Source organism: Anomaloglossus baeobatrachus, chromosome 1 (genome assembly GCF_048569485.1).
Source record: "Anomaloglossus baeobatrachus isolate aAnoBae1 chromosome 1, aAnoBae1.hap1, whole genome shotgun sequence".
In the NCBI taxonomy this organism is placed as follows: domain Eukaryota; kingdom Metazoa; phylum Chordata; class Amphibia; order Anura; family Aromobatidae; genus Anomaloglossus; species Anomaloglossus baeobatrachus.
This window is the reverse complement of record NC_134353.1, coordinates 387,717,469-387,738,357: the sequence shown is the minus strand read 5'-3', so window position 1 is coordinate 387,738,357 and position 20,889 is coordinate 387,717,469. Positions and strand designations below refer to the sequence as shown.

Below are 20,889 nucleotides of genomic sequence, written 5' to 3'. Positions count from 1 at the left end.
GGTCTTGCGTCTGCGCCTCGAGTGCTCACGAAAGTCATGGCTGCTGCCATGTCGATCCTACACTCCTGAGGTGTTTTGGTAATTCCATACCTGGACGACTTACTGATCAAAGGGTCCTCTTTCAACGACTGACGTCTAAGTGTCCAGGTCACCATCGACACTCTATCCCGTCTTGGTTGGCTCATCAATCGGAAGAAGTCCTCGTTGACCCCGGCTCGCCGGATTACCTTCCTAGGCATGGAGTTCAATACCATCCAAGGACGCGTGTTCCTTCCACAGGAAAAGATTGTCTCCCTCCGGAAAGACGTCCAGACCCTCCACCACTCCAGAGCGGTGTCCATACGATTTGGTATGAGGGTCCTCGGTCGGATGGTGGCGGCAATAGAGGCGGTTCCGTTTGCCCGCTTCCACCTTCGCCCTCTTCAGCTATTCCTGCTGCACAATTGGGACAAGTCTCTATTCACCTTGGATCGCAAGATACATTTATCCCCGGAAGTCCGCCACTCGCTGCGCTTGTGGACCAACAGCCAGAATCTCGTCAAAGGAACGTCGTTCTTACCGGTGCACTGGAAGACAGTCACCACCGATGCCAGCCTCCTGGGCTGGGGAGCGGTCTTCCGTCAACACACGGCTCACGGTCAGTGGTCCTACCAGGAAAGCCGGCTCCCGATCAATGTTTTGGAGATCAGAGCAGTCCTACGACCCCTGCAAGTTTTTCAACGCCTTCTCCAAGGGTCTCCAATCAGGATACAATCGGACAACGCAACGGCGGTGGCATACATCAATCATCAGGGCGGCACGAGGAGCGTCATGGCGATGAGAGAGGTGAAGAGGATCATACAGTGGACAGAGTCTCACAACGCCAGGATCTCCGCGGTACATATCCCCGGCGCGGAAAACTGGGCGGCCGACTACCTCAGCAGACAGGGTCTGGCGTCGGGCGAATGGTCTCTCAAGAGAGAGGTTTTCGAGCAGATTTGCCACAGATGGGAGACTCCGGATGTGGACCTGATGGCCTCGCAGTTCAACAATCAAGTCCCACACTTCATATCCCGCTACCACGACCAGCAGGCGCTAGGAGTCGACGCCCTCATTCTTCCGTGGAATCATTTTAGACTACCGTTCATCTTTCCGCCGCTGCCACTGATCCCAAGAGTCCTCAAGAAAATCAAGGCAGAGGGCATTCCGGTGATTCTCATCGCTCCAGAATGGCCCAGGCGAGCATGGTTCTCAGAACTCGCACAGCTCGTCGCAGACACCCCATGGCGGCTTCCAGATCGGCCGGACCTGCTGTCTCAGGGTCCGCTCTTCCATCAAAATTCAGGGGTTCTCAATTTGACGGCATGGCTCTTGAATCCTGGCTGTTAGCCCAGTCAGGATTTGCTCCAGAAGTGATTCAGACTATGATTAGGTCTCGAAAGCCTTCATCTTCAAAGATCTACTACCGCACCTGGAGGGCCTTTTTTCAGTGGTGCGAGGTCAACAGAAATCTCTCCCCACTAGTTCTGTCAATACCGACGCTTCTAGCGTTCCTTCAGGCAGGGTTGCAAGTGGGTCTCTCGCTGGCAACCATCAAGGGGCAGGTGTCGGCTTTGTCTGTTCTTTTCCAAAGAAATCTAGCATCACGTCCGCAGGTCAAGACGTTCATCCAAGGTGTCGCTCATCTGAATCCGCCCTATCGGGCCCCGCTAGAACCATGGGGTCTTAATCTGGTTTTAGGATCCCTCCAACTGGCTCCATTTGAGCCGCTCAAAGAATCTTCATTCTCACACTTATCCTGGAAAGTGATCTTTTTGGTGGCGTTCACTTCAATCAGGAGAACATCTGAACTGGCAGCTCTTTCGTGCCGTTCACCTTTTCTTGTTTTTCACCAGGACAAGGTTGTCCTGCATTCGTCTCCGGAGTTCCTGCCGAAGGTGGTGTCTCCTTTTCACCTGAATGAGGATATCGTGCTTCCATCTTTTTGTCTGGCACCCACTCGCTCCTTGGAAAGGTCACTACACACTCTGGACTTAGTACGAGCGCTCAGGACTTACGTCTCGAGAACTGCGCCTTTCCGCAAATCAGACAACCTGTTCATCCTGCCTTCTGGTTCCAAGAAGGGCATGCCGGCGTCCAAGGCTACCATTGCCAGATGGATCAGGTCAGCCATTTCGGAGTCCTACCGAATCAGGGACAAGTCCCCTCCGAGGGGAGTAAGAGCCCATTCCACCCGTGCAGTTGGGGCGTCTTGGGCAATCAGGCACCAGGCTTCAGCCGAGCAAGTCTGCAAAGCCGCAACGTGGTCCAGTCTTCATACCTTCACCAGGTTTTACAAGGTCCACACCCAGGCATCAGCAGATGCCTGCCTTGGGAGAAAGGTGTTGCAGACGGCCGTCGCACACCTCTAAAAAAAGGTAGTAAACATTTGTACAGAGCGTTCCTACAGAATTTGTGCGTTTGTTTTGGATCTGTAGGACGGCTTATGTACCCACCCAGGGGCTGCTTTTGGACGTCCCATGGTTCTATGTCCCCCAATGAAAGCGATAGAGAAAGAAGGATTTTTGTGTACTCACCGTAAAATCTCTTTCTCTGAGTCTTCATTGGGGGACACAGCACCCACCCTGTTTGGATTGTGAGGTCTTCATTTACCGGATGTTTCCCGATGTTGTTTGCGGGTCAACTTTGTTTCCATCCTGCTACGATATATTTACGTGCCCATAAGGCACTGTGTTTTTCACCACACATTTTCTCTGGTATTACATTGTTTAGTTATGGTTGTTCAGGTCTCTCCTACTACTGCTTTTGCACAAAACTGGCATAGTCCCGCCTCCGGCTCGGGGTGTACACTGCCAGGGAGGAGCTAACTCTTTTTATGTTCACTTAGTGTCAGCCTCCTAGTCACAGCAGCATACACCCCATGGTCCTGTGTCCCCCAATGAAGACTCAGAGATTTTACGGTGAGTACACAAAAATCCTTCTTTCTTACAGGATTGCCCTATATTTAGCTCCATTTATCTTCTCATTAACTTCGACAAATTTCCCTGTCCCTGCTGAAGTAAAGCATCCCCACAGAATGATGCTGCCACCATCATGTTTGATGATGGGGATGGTGTATTCAGGGTAATGTGCAGTGTTAGTTTCCTGCCACATTTAGCTTGTTGAATGTATTCCAAAAAGATCTACATTGGACTCATCTGACCAGAGCACCTTCTTCCACATGCTGTTTGTGTCCCCTACAAGGCTTTTTGCAAACTGCAAACAGTACTTTTTATAACTTGATTTAAAAAAAAATGGCTTTCTTCTTGCAACTCCTTCATAAGGGCCAGATTTGTGGAGTAACTAATAGTTGTCCTGTGGACAGGTTTTCCCACCTGAACTGTGGATCTTTGCAGCTATTCCAGAGTGACAATTGGCCTTTTAGCTGCTTCCCTAATTAGTTTTCTCCTTGCTTGGGATGTCTGTTTAGCTGGACAGTAGGTTTACAGTTGTGCTATACACCTTATATTCTTGGATGGTAGATTGCACAGTGCATCGTGAGATTTTCAGAGCTTGGGCTATATTTTTTTTATTAGCTAGCCCTGCTTTTCTCTTCTTCAGAACTTTATCCCTTACCTGTCCGGTGTGTTCCTTGATTTTTTTTCTTTATAGTGTTTGATACGTAATAGTCTCAAACAAACCTCTTAGACCTTCACAGAACAGCTGTAGTTATACAAAGAATAAATTGCACACAGGTGGACTCAATTTACTAATTATGACTTCTGGAGGCAATTGGTCACTCAGGATTTTTTCTTTATCGTTCCTATGGGAGACCCAGACATTGGGTGTATAGCTTCTGCCTCCGGAGGACACACAAAGTACTACACTAAAAAGTGTAGCTCCTCCCTCTGAGCCTATACACCCCCTGGAGAACCAGATCTAGCCAGTTCATTGCTTTGTGTTCAGGAGGCATACATACACACATGCATTCTCATCTGATTTTTGATTTTTGGAAAGAGTTTGAAGAAAAGCGGGTCCAAGTCTTGACCCCCGGCATGTCCCTTCTCACCCCACTGTGTCGGCGGTGCTGTTAAGGTTGATTCCAAGGCTGGAGCCTTACATGCCGCGCTCCTTCACCATCCCTCGGGCTCTGGCTTGAAGTGGGAGCCAGCACGGTTCTCCATGCTTTGCAGGAGACCGGTCTCCATCCGCAGCCCTTCAGGATCCTGCTGGACGGAGCACTCATCCCCAGGGACCTGGAACCCTGCGTCTCAGCAAGCTAAGTACCTGAGACGTTTATATTCTGGGGGTCCCTGTACTTTATTATGGTGGGAGAGTGTGCTGAGTGAGTTTTCTGACATTTCCGGCCGGTTCTCTGGCTGTCGCCTGAGAACCGCGCCGATGGTGCCTGCGCGCCGGCCGCACCACTCAAATTTGGGCCCCGGCTTCGCCGGAGGCCTACTTTCGGTTTCACTGCCCTCGCATGTCATTCATGCAGAGGGACAGTGCGGCTCCGCCCAGCGGCCGTTCTACACAGGGGAGAGACACTCCTTACTGGGTACATGTCTCCTGCCCTGTAAGTCTCTTTGGCCCTCCAGATCCCGCTCTCAGAGTTGGTCCCGCCCCCTCTCCTCGCTCCGGCGCCATTTTATCAGCGTTTTCTCTGCGATCAGCACTGGCTGCAGCATCCCTGCTGAGGTGCTTGGGGGTCCGGGCTTTGGGATCTGGAGGGCACACAACACCGCTCCAGCGGTCTGGTTGTGGGCCTCTGTATATACTCTCTGGGGGTCACTCTGGCAGAGCCCCCACTTCAGCAGCATGTCTCACACGAGGAGCAAGGCTCCAAAGCTATATTCAGTATGCACTGCATGTAAGCTTGTGCTGCCTGAACCGAGCACCTATCCACATTGTGATGCCTGCTCTAACCTGACGATGCCTCATCCTTGAATCGCACCCACAGTTCTCTCCGGCTGCTCCGGCTCCTGTGGCTGAACCCCCGGCTTGGGTAGAATCCCTATCTAGGTCAATCTCCCAGTCTTTTGCCGACTCCATGGGACAGCTGTCCCGGACTTTGCTGAACATGCATCAGCCCCCTTCACAGGGTGCCTCTGCTGCTAGGGCTCTCTCAGCGGAGCTCACAGAGGATTCTTCATCTGGTCCCAGACCCCGTCCTCCTAATAGGAGACATAGGGCTCCCTCCCCTTCCTCGTCCCGCGGCTCTGTTTCAGAAGCTGAATCGCGGGACGAGGAGGATGCCTTTACAGGGGGCTCAGAGGCTACCTCCATGTGCCCCATTGATCTGTCCGAAAGTGACTCAGATGTTAGTGATTTGATTGCGTCCATTAATTCTGTACTGGACCTCAATCCGCCAGTATCAGAGGAGCAACCCTCTCTGGCAGAAAAGCACCAGTTTACCTTGCCTAAGAGGACAAAGAGTGTGTTCTTTAACCACTCCAGTTTTCAGGCCGCTGTGACCAAGCCCAGGGCCTGTCCTTACAAACGCTTCCCAAAGCGTAGTTCTGATGACCGGTTTCCATTTCCACCTGAGGTGGTCAAGGAGTGGGCTCATTCACCAAAGGTAGACTCCCCGGTGTCTAGACTCTCAGCCCGGACCGTTGTATCAGTGGCTGATGGCACCTCTCTTAAGGATTCCACTGACCGCCAGGTTGACCTTCTGGCCAAATCTGTATATGAGGCGGCAGGGGCCTCGTTCTCCCCATCTTTTGCAGCAGTGTGGGCTCTCAAAGCCATCTCTGCTTCTCTAGAGGAGATGCATTCCCTCGCCAGGGAATCTATGCCCGAAATGGTTGCCTTAACTTCCCAAGCTTCCGCTTTTTCATCCTATGCCATGTCTGCCATGCTGGAGGCTTCTCACCGCACTGCGGTGGCTTCGGCTAATTCCCTCGCTATCCGCAGGATCTTGTGGCTTCGAGAGTGGAAGGCAGATGCTTCTTCAAAGAAGTACCTTGCTGGGCTCCCTTTTGCTGGGTCCAGGCTATTCGGTGAACAACTGGATGAAATTATTAAGGAAGCTACTGGCGGGAAGAGTACTTCCATGCCACAAACCAAAACCAGGAAACCTGTCCAGGGTAGGAACCAGTCGAGGTTTCGTTCCTTTCGTTCCTCCAACTGGTCGTCCTCTAAGCCCTCGGTCTCGTCCACTAACTCAGCCAAGGACCAAAAACCCAACTGGCGCACAAAGGCGCGTCCACAGAAGACCGCAGGAGCTGCTGCCACTAAGGCAGCCTCCTTTTGACTATCTGTCCGTGCCAGCAACGTCCTTAGTCGGTGGCAGGCTCTCCCACTTTGGCGACGCGTGGTTTCAACACGTCTCCGATCAGTGGGTGAGAGATATCATATCTTACGGCTACAGGATAGAATTCTCTTCCAGCCCGCCAAACAGATTTTTTCTGTCAACTCCCCCCTGTTCCAAGGCCGCCGCCTTCTCTCAGGCCGTGGCATCCTTGCAGGCCAACGGAGTAATTGTACCGGTTCCCGCCCGGGAACGGTTCAGAGGTTTCTACTCAAATCTCTTCCTAGTCCCCAAAAAGGACGGTTCCTTCCGGCCCATCCTGGATCTCAAGCTTCTCAACAAGCATGTTCAGGTGCGGCATTTTCGCATGGAATTTCTGCGGTCAGTCATTGCCTCAATGACCCAAGGGGATTTCCTGGCATCCATCGACATCAGAGATGCCTATCTGCATGTGCAAATTGCAGTTTCTCACCAGCGTTGGCTACGTTTTGCAATCGGAGAGGAACATTTCCAATTCGTGGCTCTCCCCTTCGGGTTAGTCACGGCCCCTCGGGTATTCACCAAGGTCATGGCAGCAGTGATTGCGGTTCTGCACCTCCAGGGGTTGGCAGTGATTCCTTACCTGGACGACCTTCTAGTCAAGGCTTCATTCAGCGCAGACTGTCAGCGGAGTGTCTCGCTCACTCTCGCCACTCTAGCCCAATTCGGGTGGCTGGTCAATCTGCCCAAATCCACTCTGACTCAGACCCAGAGGCTCACGTACCTAGGGATGCAGTTCGAGACTCTGCCGGCACTTGTGAAGTTACCCTTGATCAAACAGCAGTCCCTCCAACTGGCGGTGCGCTCTCTGCTGAGGCCCCGCCGTTATTCCATCAGGCACCTGATGCAGGTGCTGGGTCAGATGGTGGCGTCAATGGACGCTGTTCCCTTTGCCCAGTTCCATCTGCGTCCTCTGCAGCTGGACATTCTCCGCTGTTGGGACAAGCGGCCTTCCTCCTTGCACAGGTTAGTGGCTCTGTCGCCACAAACCAGGAGCTCTCTTCAGTGGTGGCTTCGGCCCCTCTCTCTGTCTCAGGGAGGCTCCTTCCTGGGTGGTCCTCACCACGGATGCCAGTCTATCCGGCTGGGGAGCGGTATGTCTCCACCACCGAGCACAGGGCACTTGGACTCCGTCCGAGTCAGCCCTCTCATTCAATGTGCTGGAAACCAGAGCCGTGCTTCTGGCTCCCCTAGCTTTTCACCACCTATTGGCGGGCAAGCACATCCGAGTCCAGTCAGACAACGCGACAGCGGTTGCCTACATCAATCACCAAGGCGGGACACGCAGCCGCCTGACAATGTTGGAGGTCCAACGTATCCTTCGATGGACGGAGGACTCCAAGTCCACCATATCCGCAGTCCACATCCCAGGCGTGGAAAACTGGGAGGCAGATTATCTCAGCCGTCAAACCGTGGACAGTGGCGAGTGGTCCCTGCATCCGGCAGTGTTTTAGTCAATCTGCCGCAAGTGGGGCACTCCGGACGTGGACCTAATGGCATCCCGTCACAACAACAAGGTTCCGATTTATGTGGCTCGCTCCCACGATCCTCAGGCCTTCGCAGCGGACGCTCTGGTTCAAGACTGGTCCCAGTTTCGTCTGTCCTACGTGTTTCCCCCTCTAGCTCTCTTGCCCTGAGTCCTGCGCAAGATCAGAATGGAGGGCCGTCGGGTCATCCTCATTGCTCCGGACTGGCCCAGGCGAGCTTGGTATCCAGACCTGCTCCATCTGTCCGTAGAGGTGCTGTGGCATCTCCCGGACCGTCCAGACCTTTTCTCACAAGGTCCGTTTTTCCGCCAGAATTCTGCGGCTCTCAGATTGACGGCGTGGCTCTTGAGTCCTGGATCCTGACGGCTTCTGGTATTCCTCCTGAAGTCATTTCCACTATGACTCGGGCCCGGAAGTCTTCCTCGGCCAAAATCTATCACAGGACTTGGAAAATTTTCCTGTCCTGGTGTCGTTCTTCCGGCCATGCTCCTTGGCCTTTTTCCTTGCCGACCCTTCTGTCCTTTCTACAGTCTGGTCTGCAGCTAGGACTGTCCCTCTATTCCCTCAAGGGACAAGTCTCGGCTCTGTCAGTGCTGTTCCAGCGGCGTATCGCCCGGCTGGCTCAGGTCCGCACCTTCATGCAGGGCGCGTCTCACATCATTCCGCCTTACCGGCGGCCCTTGGATCTCTGGGACCTCAATTTGGTCCTCACGGCCTTGTAGAAACCCCCCTTTGAGCCTCTTAAGGAGGTTTCTTTGTTTCGTCTTTCTAGTGGCCATAACTTCCCTCAGGAGAGTCTCTGATTTGGCTGCGCTCTCTTCGGAGTCACCTTTTTTGGTTATTCATCAAGACAAGGTGGTTCTCCGTCCGACTCCGGACTTTCTCCCTAAGGTGGTTTCTCCTTTCCACCTTAACCAGGACATTACCCTGCCTTCCTTTTGTCCGGCTCCTGTTCATCGCTTTGAGAAAGCGCTGCATACTCTGGATCTGGTGCGGGCGCTCCGGATCTATGTGTCTCGCACCGCTGCTCTTAGGCGGTGCACCTCTCTTTTTGTGCTAACTTCAGGTCGGCGTAAGGGCCTCTCTGCTTCTAAGCCGACCTTAGCCCGTTGGATTAGGTCGACCATTTCGGATGCCTACCAGTGATCTCAGGTGCCTCCCCCGCCGGGGATCAAGGCACACTCGACCAGAGCTGTCGGTGCCTCTTGGGCTTTTAGGCACCAGGCTATGGCTCAGCAAGTCTGTCAGGCTGCCACTTGGACTAGTCTGCATACCTTTTCAAAGCACTACCAAGTGCATGCTCATGCTTCGGCAGATGCGAGCTTGGGCAGACGCATCCTTCAGGCGGCTGTCGCCCATTTGTGAAGTTAGGCTCTGCCTACTTCTCAGTTTTTCTGTTTATTCCCACCCATGGACTGCTTTGAGACGTCCCAATGTCTGGGTCTCCCATGGGAACGATAAAGAAAAAGAGAATTTTGTTTACTTACCGTAAATTCTTTTTCTTATAGTTCCGTATTGGGAGACCCAGCACCCTCCCTGTTGCCTGTTGGCAGTTTCTTGTTCCGCGTGTTATCACCGGCTGTTGTCGTGGACAGAGTCTCCGGTTGTTCCGGTTCTTGCTCTGTTTTTACTTGTGGGTGGCTATTCTCCTTCAGCTTTTGCAGTAAACTGGCTAGATCTGGTTCTCCAGGGGGTGTATAGGCTCAGAGGGAGGAGCTACACTTTTAAGTGTAGTACTTTGTGTGTCCTCCGGAGGCAGAAGCTAAACACCCATGGTCTGGGTCTCCCATTACGGAACTATAAGAAAAAGAATTTACGGTAAGTAAACAAAATTCTCTTTATTTAGGGGTATCCGACTACTAGAGGCTGAATACAATCATGTATTATTTACATTACACTTAACTACTTCTACTTAGTGTTGGTATATCACACAAAATTCAAAGAAAATACAAATAAGTTTGTGGGTGTAACATGAAAAAATTATGGAAAAGTTAACAGGTATGAATACTTTTTCAAGGTATTGTGTGCATGTGTGTACACACACACACACACACACACACACACGTATATGTGTGTGTGTATATATAATATATAATTACATACTGTATTTTTTTTTAACTATAAGATACACTTAGTATAAATCGCACCCAGATTAAGACAGCAGAGAATAGGAAATGTATTTTCCCTATTACTTAAAACTTCCCTGTTGGTGAAAAGTGGAGAGGCATTATCATTAATTTGAATGCACTTTAGTACAATTGGGATTTAATAGATCTATTGTTAGTATTTCTCTATAGTGTGTCTATTATATACACACAGCTTTACTACATATGCAGACAGCACTGATTGATATGCACATGACACATAGCTTAGCTATATATGATATGCATAGGCATACCCAGCTACATGCACTTACCGACACGCATAGCTCTACTGCATGCACATAGACATACTCAGCTTTGCTACATGTACATATACACACAGCTCCTTTACAGTTACACACACACACACACACACACACACACACACACACACACACCCTATACATTGCTACATCTTACAGTTTCTTCCAGGCATCTGACTGCTCACATGATGTGAATAGCCCTTGTGTTCATTAGGTGGAAGGTCCTTGAGCAGCTCAGGACATGCAACCTCTGATCAGTCCCTGGCAGCTTTCCCTCTGCACCGATCACATAGATAATTTTGGAGACGGAATAGAGAGAGCAAAGACTACACCCTCAACCAAATTCTGTGGTTTTACATATAAGGATATATTAACAAAAAACTACTGGTCGTTAGAAGGTCTTAAAACCAATGAACGACCACACGTGACCAATTGCATTATGTCATTAGTTATTTAACAAGTAACTAAATTTTCTTCTTCATTTTGCATACACTTGAATTGCATCTAGATTAGTAGAGATTCTGGCTCTTGATGCCAACAACTGCACAACAGAACAAGAAAAGAGCGCAGCTCTGCAGACATGAGCGCACACAGAGTATGGCTTCAAAGGAAAGCATATTGGAAAAATTAGTTGAAGCTAGCGAATTCAAACTTCGAGTCAACTAACTCTAGGGTATACTTAGTTTCATCCCTTGGCTATACACACTACCCATAATACAGCAATTCTGTTGTGAACTTCAACATGATTGGAGATAAAAAAAATAAATAAATAAAAACACATGTTCTTCAATCGATTGGTGCAAATGCGTAGGTGATACAAAAAAATTGTCCAAAGTATACAAAACGCAACCAGTGTTTCAATCCAGTTGTCACCAGTTACACCCTGGTGTAGTTTACTTTTTAGCAGAAGCAGCTTGCACAGGTGAATTAGATTCTTTCTTGGCTGGAGGACACTATACCCCACGTCCGTTCCTCTGTCTTGTAACAACAGTATGGATAGGCATGGTGTGGTCTTCAGTGCTGCTTCCGTGGACTCGCACCATTCAGTCTTTATAGAATCACAGACGCAGTCCTGGTGGAGTGCAATCAGCCATTCAGTTTCTCTGTCTTATTGTCATGGTCACACATTGGTGAACTACTCATTTCACTGGTTTTACTGTAAAAAAAAATTGAGATGTGCGGGTTAGAACGGTGAAAGGATTAGGTATATTAAACAGTGTCATAGAGGAAGCTTGGTTTTAACACATTAGGTTTGTGGATTGGTTAAAAACATTTCGCACCTTTCCATTCCACACAATTTCACGTAAATGGTATTGTCTGTGCCAGCATCCATAGGTCACAGGCCACTCTTTCCGTCCAAGTTTTCTGAGAAGGATGACAGTGTTCTGAGGATCCGAAGAGCTGCCAGTCCAAGCCTAGTGAGCAATCAAATAGCGTTCTTCCAGCAAGGTAAGCAGGCTAGTTCTAGTGTCCATTTTTATGAACAGTATACAGCATAGTATTACTACAATATTTACTACAGCTGAAGGCATGAATGGTTCATGGTCACATTTGCTCTGATGCTAATGCTTAGACACCTTATACATTTAGTCTGCATCAAAAAACCATGACCATTCAAGCAAGAATTAAGTCTGACCTTTGTTTACTTACCCTAAATAATGAACCCTTGACTTATACATTTCCTGGTGTCCACCTTTTGGCTTTCAGCACCAGTTCAGGATACGCCAAGATTGCCATTCTGAGTATCCTGGGAAGATGTATACGAAATATTACAAATGCCAATTACTAATTTTGATTCCAGGCATTGAGAAAAATGTAGACATGCTATGGAAAAATATTGCCTGGAATTTCATGCTGCAGTTTTTATGGGTCAGACACCTTGTGTCTAATTAACAAATAGATTTATTCAACAAGACATTAATTAGGAGGGAAAATAGAGACAGGAGTGCAGACTGCAAGGTGGTAGGATTTTTCAATGTCCGTGTAGGGATGTAAATGATTAAGGTTGTTCATTATCTGTTCATTCTACTTAGATCCTCCTGGACAAGATTTTAGCAGTGAAATACAAGCCTATCCTTCAAGCCTTTACCGACAAAGCAGTGGTCCACTCCTGCCACCATCCCCCATGCCTCCCACAGCGCCTCCGGCTGATGAAGACACAAACAAGGAAGATGTTATATTTTTTTAGACTTCCTATGAAAGCATTCAGGTTTTGGTGCAGTTCATTTGGCACTAGACTAAATAACTTTTTTGGATTTATGCCTTTACCGCTAAGGCCTTGTAAGGTGCATTGACTTAGTCTTGAAAACAGTGATATTTGTGACAGTCCAAAGAATAACAAAAATGCATTCACCAGTTGATATGCACGATGCAATATTACCTTATTTTAGCTTGTGGACTACTGACCAGATCTTACCGATTCTGAACGGTGGATGTTTTTCGTCAGAGATTGATGATCCAGCGACTGTCTGCATCTATGTGTTCTAGTGAAGCATCGCCTGCTGGACAGGGCTGATGAACAATTAGCTAAGAAACAATTGACTGACTGTTTTTATGTTCTCACTTTTAAACATATTTCAAAATGCCAAGAAGAGCATCACTGATCACTGTCCACAGTGGGGAAAACATGCTTGCCCATTAAATGATAACTCATGTTTCCGCTTATTTATTGAATGCCTCTTGAGATGATCTTCTACAATAATTGTTGCGTTTCCAGAAGTTTTCTATTTCTAAGAACCTTCCGGAGGTTGCACCAAACCAGACCAAGTGACAATATTCGTTATGGTGCATTCAGATGACCACATAAATGAGTCCAAGATCAAACCATAAAGCTCGTATTGGCTGTAGCTCTTGTGACCCAAGCGTGACAGCTGCTTAGAAATAGAACAACCTGTTTCAAACGGGACGGGGAAGCTTCGGCCAGTCTGAGAATCGCGGTGTGATCTTGGACCGATTTTGTCTGAATATACCTTTTGGGAGCATATTTTAACACTGAGGAAGAGATAGAAAATGTAAGTGATGTGTATGATAATACCACATTTGAGTTTAATGTGTGTGCGTAAATTTACAGATTTCCTTTTTTTCTTGTCACAACCTTCATTTCTCATGGCAGGCAATAACAGATCACTGCCGGTTATCTCCTGATTGTTAGTTCAGTGCTATATTCTCCGTAATCTGAACTCGCGGTAATAAGAATAGTGCCATTATTATTTTTTACAATCAGTGTTCTTCAAATAGGTATAGTTTTTACCTTACTGGTCTACTAGCACTTTTAAGAATTCCATAGCACAGATTGTATTGATGTCAAAATCAGTAGGCCATTGTATTTTTATATGACCCCAAGCAGATGAATCCTTAAAAGATGAGAAATATGTGAACCTGTAAGATTAGTGTATTTAATGTTACCTGATAGATGTTTCATCCTGTTTTATTACTCTTTATACCAATTTATTTCTTTATTTTAAAGGGAAAATATTCTTAACATTTGACAACATTCTTCTTCTTGGGAGCATTGTCTCACATTTCTTGCCACCTTCATTTTAATGTTCTCTTTTTACTATATTGTATATCTCAATGAAAATGTTATTGCATTGATTCGTGTTAAAGAGCGTGTATGGTTAAGAAAATTGTGTAACGTCCTTAACACATATTGACTGAAAGCTGTTAGAATGTAGATATGGGCCAGGCTTAAAATCTTTTCACTTCCTATCGGAGAGGCTGGCCCTCCATACTGTATCTATTCTAGTGCCCATAAATAAATGGACTTTAGTGCACTTTATAGGCTCTATTGTTCACATCATGCACTTTTAGCACAACATGTAGCTTCAGAAATACAAATTAACCATTCATCAGTCTTTACCTGGTATTTAAAAGGCTTGTAGAAAGAACGAGCGCCCCTTCAAGTCCAAAGCAGTTCTTCCCAATATGCATTCCCACCTCCTTTATATTTATATATTTTAGGCCTCCGTCAGATGCCTGTTGCTCACAAACGGTTTCATTCAAAATCATTGTTTTTGACTGTTGGACACGTAAAATATATGTTCTGTGTTTTATTTTGGCAGATCAAGCCTACCACAAATAATCTGAGATGTCCAGTTTTGATCCAAGTCATGGATCAAAGTTACCCTTAGAAGTCTATGTCATTCGTGTGTTGTCTATGATTTAAAGCAACCTGTCAGGCCCAAGGTTTGGACACCATGAATTGCAGCCTGACTGTACTATTACAGCCGGGTATATCATTCTCTGAAATGCTCAGTATTTCAGAAAAAATATGCTTTGACGATTCAACTGGAGATGAGACTAGTCCTCTTTCTTGCTCTTGGCCGGCTCCTCCAAGTGATGCTGCAAGTGATTGACAGGTTTCTCCCTTTTAGTGCACATAGAGACTTGTCCATCATTTGCAGCAACACTAGGGACAAAGCCAGACTAGTCCAGTGTCCAGCTATGGTCTCCAGCCATATCTTTAAAGTATTGTATATTTTCCTTGAAATGTCACAAGGCTTTAGAGAAAATTATTTCCGGCTGAAATCATACAGCCAGGCCTCTGATTCAGCTGCCCACAGATTGGCTAGCATTAATCGGCTGACAGTATCTAACACCCTCACCCCCAGGCGATTTTTGTTTTTTTGTTTTTTTTTTGCTCCCCTTCCGAGAGCCGTAACTTTTTTATTTTACTGTCAATCTTGCTATTTGAGGGTTTGATTTTTGCAGGACAAGTTGTACTTTTAAATGAAACCATGAGTTTTACCATATAGTGTACTGCAAAACGGCAAAAAAAAAATTCCAAGTGCGGAAAAATTGCAAAAAAAAAAGTGCAATCGCACAATTGTTTTTGGCATATTTTATTCACCGGTATTACTATATGGTAAAACTAATGTTGGTGTGATGACTCAGGTTGGTACAAGTTCATAGACACCAAACATGTAAAGGTTTACCTTTATACAAGGGGTTAAAAAAAATTCACATGTTTGAAAAAAAAAAAAAAGTGGCGCAATTTTTGTTTTGCGCCATTTTCCAAAACCAGTAGCATTCTTGGGATCTATGGCTCAGTGACTGCTTTTTTTTTTTTTTTTTGCGCGTCTCGAGGTGACGTTTTTAACAGTACCATATTTTCGCAGATGCTATTTTTTGATCGCCTGTTATTGCATTTTGCGCAAAATTTGTGTCAACCAAAAAACATAATTTTGGCGTTTGGAATTTTTTTACGGCTACGCCATTTACCATTCCGCCTGTTTGATTTTATATCTTGATTGAGCAATTCTGAACGCGGTGAAACAAAATGTGTGTATTTTTTATTTTAACCCTTTAATTTTCAATGGGAGGGTGATTTGAGCTTTTAGGTTTTTATTTTTTAAACGTTTTTAAACTTTTTTTTTTATTTTTTTTTTTTATTTTACTAGCCCCCCCTAGGGGGGCTATAAGGATCAGCTGTCTGATTGCTTGTTCATTTCTGTAGATCACAGCTGCACAGCTGAGATCTGCAGAAATGATGCTCTTCTCTTGCAGAGCTCTCCCAGCAGTAAGAGGAAGTGACTCATGATAGCTACAGGAGTCATCACATGACCCTGTGCTACCATGGCAACCATCGGCAGTACGTGATCACATCACGTGACTTTTGATGGCAGCGGCTGAGTGAGCACGGCGGTGACTACCCTTACACGATCCATGACGTACCCAGTACGTTATGTGTCGTGAAGATGTTAATGTTATGAATAGAAGGTTTGACATTTTTCTGTTTTGTTTTGGTTTTTTTTTGGGGGGGGGGTTATTTTTTATTTTTTTTAAATCTATATTTCCCATAATTGAAAATTCACTGATACATTGACCAAATACTGAGATCCAAAACATTGGTTGACAATTGTCCATGTTTTTTAACATAAGAGAAAAATCAGAGCTCTGAATGAGGCCTTACAGATTATTAGTAAAGGAGACAAATTATTATCAGTTATAAGCTGAGCGCACGTGTGTATTTCAGGTACCAAATACAGACCGCAATAACCAGAGTGACTGGAGGACTCCAAACCCGAACTTACAGCGTCATTGACACTTATAAGGTTGTAAGGTCAATAAGAGAAGCTGTGGAAAAAGAAGCGCAAATAGGGTCTTATCCGAGTTATATGTGGGGTGAAATAAAGAAAATCACTCACCCCGAGAGTTGTGAGAGTCACAACTACTATGCAGGCAAACAATCACGGCCAAAGGCAGCAGCACCCAGATTGGCTGATAACAGAGAATAGTGAAGTAGGGCTTGCACGGCCGCGCCAGTGACCACTCTGACCATAGAGAATTAATGTTCCTTTATTTCATCTTTAGGTCGACGCGTTTCTGGAGTCTCTGCTCCCTTCCTCAGGACACACAGGAAAAAGAGATTTGATGTACTTTTTTCCTGTGTGTCCTGAGGAAGGGAGCAGAGACTCCAGAAACGCGTCGACCTAAAGATGAAATAAAGGAACATTAATTCTCTATGGTCAGAGTGGTCACTGGCGCGGCCGTGCAAGCCCTACTTCACTATTCTCTGTTAAGGTTGTAAGGTCGGGTGAAGGAGACCCTCTTTCAGACTGGGCATTTGTGTCTGTATACGAACAATGAAATACACTCATGTGAATAGACCCTTAGGCTAGTTTCACACTTGCGTTGAACGGCATCCGTTGCATTGCGTTGTGTCACGGATGCAACGGATGCGTTGCATATAGTGCCACAACGGATGCTGCAAAACAACGCAATTCCTTTTTTTTTTCTTCACAGTTTTACCGTCGGCAGACTATTGTGAACGATCAGCTGATCACTCCCAGTAGCCGGCCGCCGGGTGATCAGCCGATCACTCCCAGTAGCCGGCCGCCGGGTGATCAGCCGATCACTCACAGTAGTCGGCCATCGGGTGATCAGCTGATCACTACCAGTAGCCGGCCGCCGGGTGATCAGCTGATCATTCACAGTAGCCAGCCGCCGAGTGATCAGCCGATCGTTCGGTCGCCGACAATGTGTGCGGGGGTCGGGAGCAGGGGGCGGACTGCGAAGTAGGTGGAGCCGACGAGCGGGGCCATGGCTGAGGACGTCAGTGCCGCAGGGACTGCATCGCTGGGGGATAGGTGAGTGTGTGTGTGTATGTGCGATTGTGTGTGCGATTGTGTGTGCGCGATTGTGTGTGTGTGTGTACATACGGAGTGCGGGAGGGGGCGGAGCCGAGCGGCGAAGTGTCGGGCTCCCGACACACGTAACCAGGGTTCCTTGGTTACCCGATGTGTACCCTGGTTACGGGTGGAGGGAGCCAGAGAGAGCATGCGCAGTGGAATGCAGAGGATTCCGCTGCTCAAAAAAAGTTACATGCTGCGTTCCTTCCGCCCGACGCAGCGCCAAATTAACGACGCTGCGTCGTCCAGCGGATGCAACGCAGACACTTGCGTTACAGTGCGTTGTCCATACAAGTCTATGGAGAATAGCGCAGTGCGTTAACGGACTGCGCTATTCTCCATAGTGACGGACTCCGCTGAACGCAAGTGTGAAACTAGCCTTAGTTGGAGTTCAATCTATCTGTGTATAAAGTATCGCCTGTTTTCTCTTTTTTTTTTTTTCGAGAAACCGTCCATGGAGGTTTTGTCTAGTATTGCAGCTGTGCCCTAATAAAGTGACTAATGAAAGTTAGTGAATGTAGTAGGATCACACGATTTGACTATATCCAGATGGATATTTTAAAATGGTCTTCATGAACTATCTAGAGATGGAATATATATATATATATATATATATATATATATATATATATAATATATATACATGTGTATATATATATATATATATATATATATATATATATATATATATATATATATATATATATATATATATATATATATATATATATATATATATATATATATATTCCGTTATCCATCCAGTATGCGTACACATGTATATTTGTGTACACTAAAATATATATATATAAATTTTACACTCCTCAGCATTGAAATTGCAACACCAGGAAGGGAAAGATTGTTCTCAAAGGCCGTCATTCTGCAGAGCAAGTCAGCAGTGGCAATGCCATGAAGAGGCCTTCATAAGAGTATGTAAATGTTTCCCAGGAGCTGTTTTTTCAACACAATAATAGCGGGCCACAAGTTCTTCCTGCTACTGTGAGCAGCCTAAATGTGCTACAATGGCCTGGAGTGTCTTTGAGCTTGTCTCAGATTGAGTACTTGGCAGACAATTACACAGAAACCTGCTAGCAGAGGATCTTGATGATTTGCGTAATGAAGTGCATTCTGTATGGCAGAATATTCCTCTCACAACCATTAATAACCTCTATCATAGTATGCCAAGGTGTGTAAGTGCATGTTTTTCTGTGCTTAACGCTCATACTAGATACATATGAAGAAACCAGAGTTGTTTTAAAAAGTTTGTTTCCATGTTTTACTATTTTCACATCATTAATATGTCTCTTAATAATGTGATTTTTATAATTCGATGACACTTTCTTGGTACGTAGTGTTGCAATTTCAATGTAGCATATACAGTGACAAGCAAAAGGGTAACAATGATTTGAACCTTTCACTTTCAGGCTCCATATCTCACCATCCACTACAGCTTTGAACGAGAGACTACTTTCATTTTATATGCAATCATCTTAGCTATCTTATACATAAATTTTCCTTGCAACTATTTAGAATATGATTTATTTATGCAGGTTCTTGTCATGTCACTACATTGTTACTGTTTTGTTCCTAAAAATTTAAATTTAAAATTTCTATTTTATTAGTATTTGGTAAATCTCCTTTTGGCTTTAAACACTGCCTAAATCCTTCCAGGCATGCTCTTAATCAGATTTAAGCATGTCACAACCGAAATCTGATCCCAGGTCTCTTCTATATGTTTCCAATGTTGTTGCATACTGGTAGAATCTTGGTTATGTATACAGCATACAGCTTTTTATTCAACTTTACCTACAAGTGTTCGATTGGGTTGAGGTCTGGGGGCTGTGGGGGTGAATCCAGCACCTCTGTTTGATTTTCATTGAACCATTTCTTCACCAATCTCCACGCGTATGCCTAGGGACGTTCTCCTGCATGGACACCATGTCGTCCTTTGCAAACAAATGGTACTTGAGTGTACGAAGTAACTCGTCTTGTAGGATTCTCGCATATAGCTCAGCATAGAGACCACCATCGATCCTGGTAAAGTATCCATCGCCTTTGGCTGTGAAACAACTCCATATCATCAATCTTTCTCCACTGAACTTGACAGTTCATTCAATTTCTCAATCCCTTTTTCCCTTGTTTCTTCCAAACCCATTTGCACCCATCAGAGCCTAGTCTATTGACTTTCGTTTCATTGCTTCAAATCACCCGTTTCCAATCTTCTACTGTCCACTTTTCGTACTTCTTTTGAAAACTCGAGCTGACACTTCTTATGATCTTGAAGTGAAGGCTTCTTCACCTTTTTTCAGGCCACCATTCCAGACTTGTGTAATGTGTGTCACATGGTGCTTGCGTGAATGTCTGTCTGTGATCTCACTATTACAAAACATACCAGCCACCTCGACTGTCGTCTGTCGGTCCAGAACTGATAGGCTTTGTGGTGTGTCAACTTGTTAACACTGTTATTTTGCCAGGACAGCCAAAGCTTGGATTTTGGATGCATGGATAGACTTCATTTCATATTTTTCTAACTGTCATGGCACTCACATGATGCAGTTTGTCAATTTTCTTGGCTGAGTGACTGCTATACTCATCTGATGAGCAGGATGATGCTGTTTCTCTTTACTTGGAAAATCTTCATGGCTGCTCTTTGATTCAAACCAGTGACCTTTTGTTTGGGAATCAACCTAATAACACACTGAGCTATTAGGGAATTTGAGAACAGGTAAAAACATTTTTTTTCTTTCTGTGTACTACAAATTACAAACATCAGGAGCAAAACAGTAACAAAGCAGTGACATGACAACAATCTGCATAACTGATCATATGCAAAATGGTTGCAAGTCAAATTTATGTATGAGAGAGCCAAGATGATTGTATGTAAGGTGAAGGCAGTTTCGTGCTTAAAACTGTAGTGGATGGTGAGATATGGAGCCTGAAAGTCAAAAGTTCAAAGCATTGTTACCTTTTTGCTTGTCACTGTATAACCTCCTTGCATATTACTCAGACATTGCTTTGTTTGATCAGCAGTGAAAGGTTTATGTTGGTGTATTTAGATTTTTAAAAATTGGCTTAGAAACTACTTCATGAAAACAATGCATTGGAATATGATCTAGATTAAAGGGAACCAAACATCAGGATTTTGGTATATAAGGTAAAGCGAGTGCAGTACTGGCACTATCGGGCACAGACTGAACATACTATTAGTGGGCAACTCGGATGTTAAGGCTGTGAAATCCAAGTTTATGAAGTTTAAAAATTCATCATGTTTTTGATTGACAGTTGCACGTCTCCAGATAATATCCGGGTGGGTTTTGCACATGCCTGTTCCTCCCTCTCTCTGGCTGTATGCAAATTTCTCTATTCAGTAACACTGTGTCGGAGTTGGAGTTGTCGCCTGCGCATAACACTCATCTCCGGCGCCATGTTTTTGAAGCCCGCATTACTTAGTTTTGTGCCTGAGAGGGTGGCGCATGCGCCCTCGCTTCTTCAGATCTCGTTGTGACCGCGGGAGCGCGCACGGTCACAACAGGACTGGAGAACAGCTGATCTTAACGATTAGCTGCAGCAGACGATATCGTAGCTGCAGCTAATCGGGGTGAGATCAGCTGTTCTCCA

The 20,889-nt window shown here is 45.9% G+C and overlaps 1 protein-coding gene across 2 annotated transcripts in view; it reads left to right on the top strand.

Annotated features, from left to right (window-relative positions):
- ARHGEF18 (Rho/Rac guanine nucleotide exchange factor 18) overlaps positions 1 to 17,859 on the top strand; it is a 204,312-nt gene extending 186,453 nt beyond the window's left edge. Inside the window, exons 21-23 of one of the 2 annotated variants that reach the window (XR_012754626.1) lie at positions 11,468 to 11,590; positions 12,175 to 16,202; positions 16,672 to 17,859. Coding sequence is in view for 1 of the 2 variants with exons in the window: in XM_075352539.1 (XP_075208654.1) it covers positions 11,468 to 11,590; positions 12,175 to 12,329 (278 nt within the window). In the remaining variant the exon portion in view is untranslated. Of the gene's footprint in view, positions 1 to 11,467; positions 11,591 to 12,174; positions 16,372 to 16,671 lie in introns of those variants that run through there. The other variant, XM_075352539.1, reaches the window with a different exon arrangement.
- The last annotated feature ends 3,030 nt before the right edge of the window (positions 17,860 to 20,889 follow it).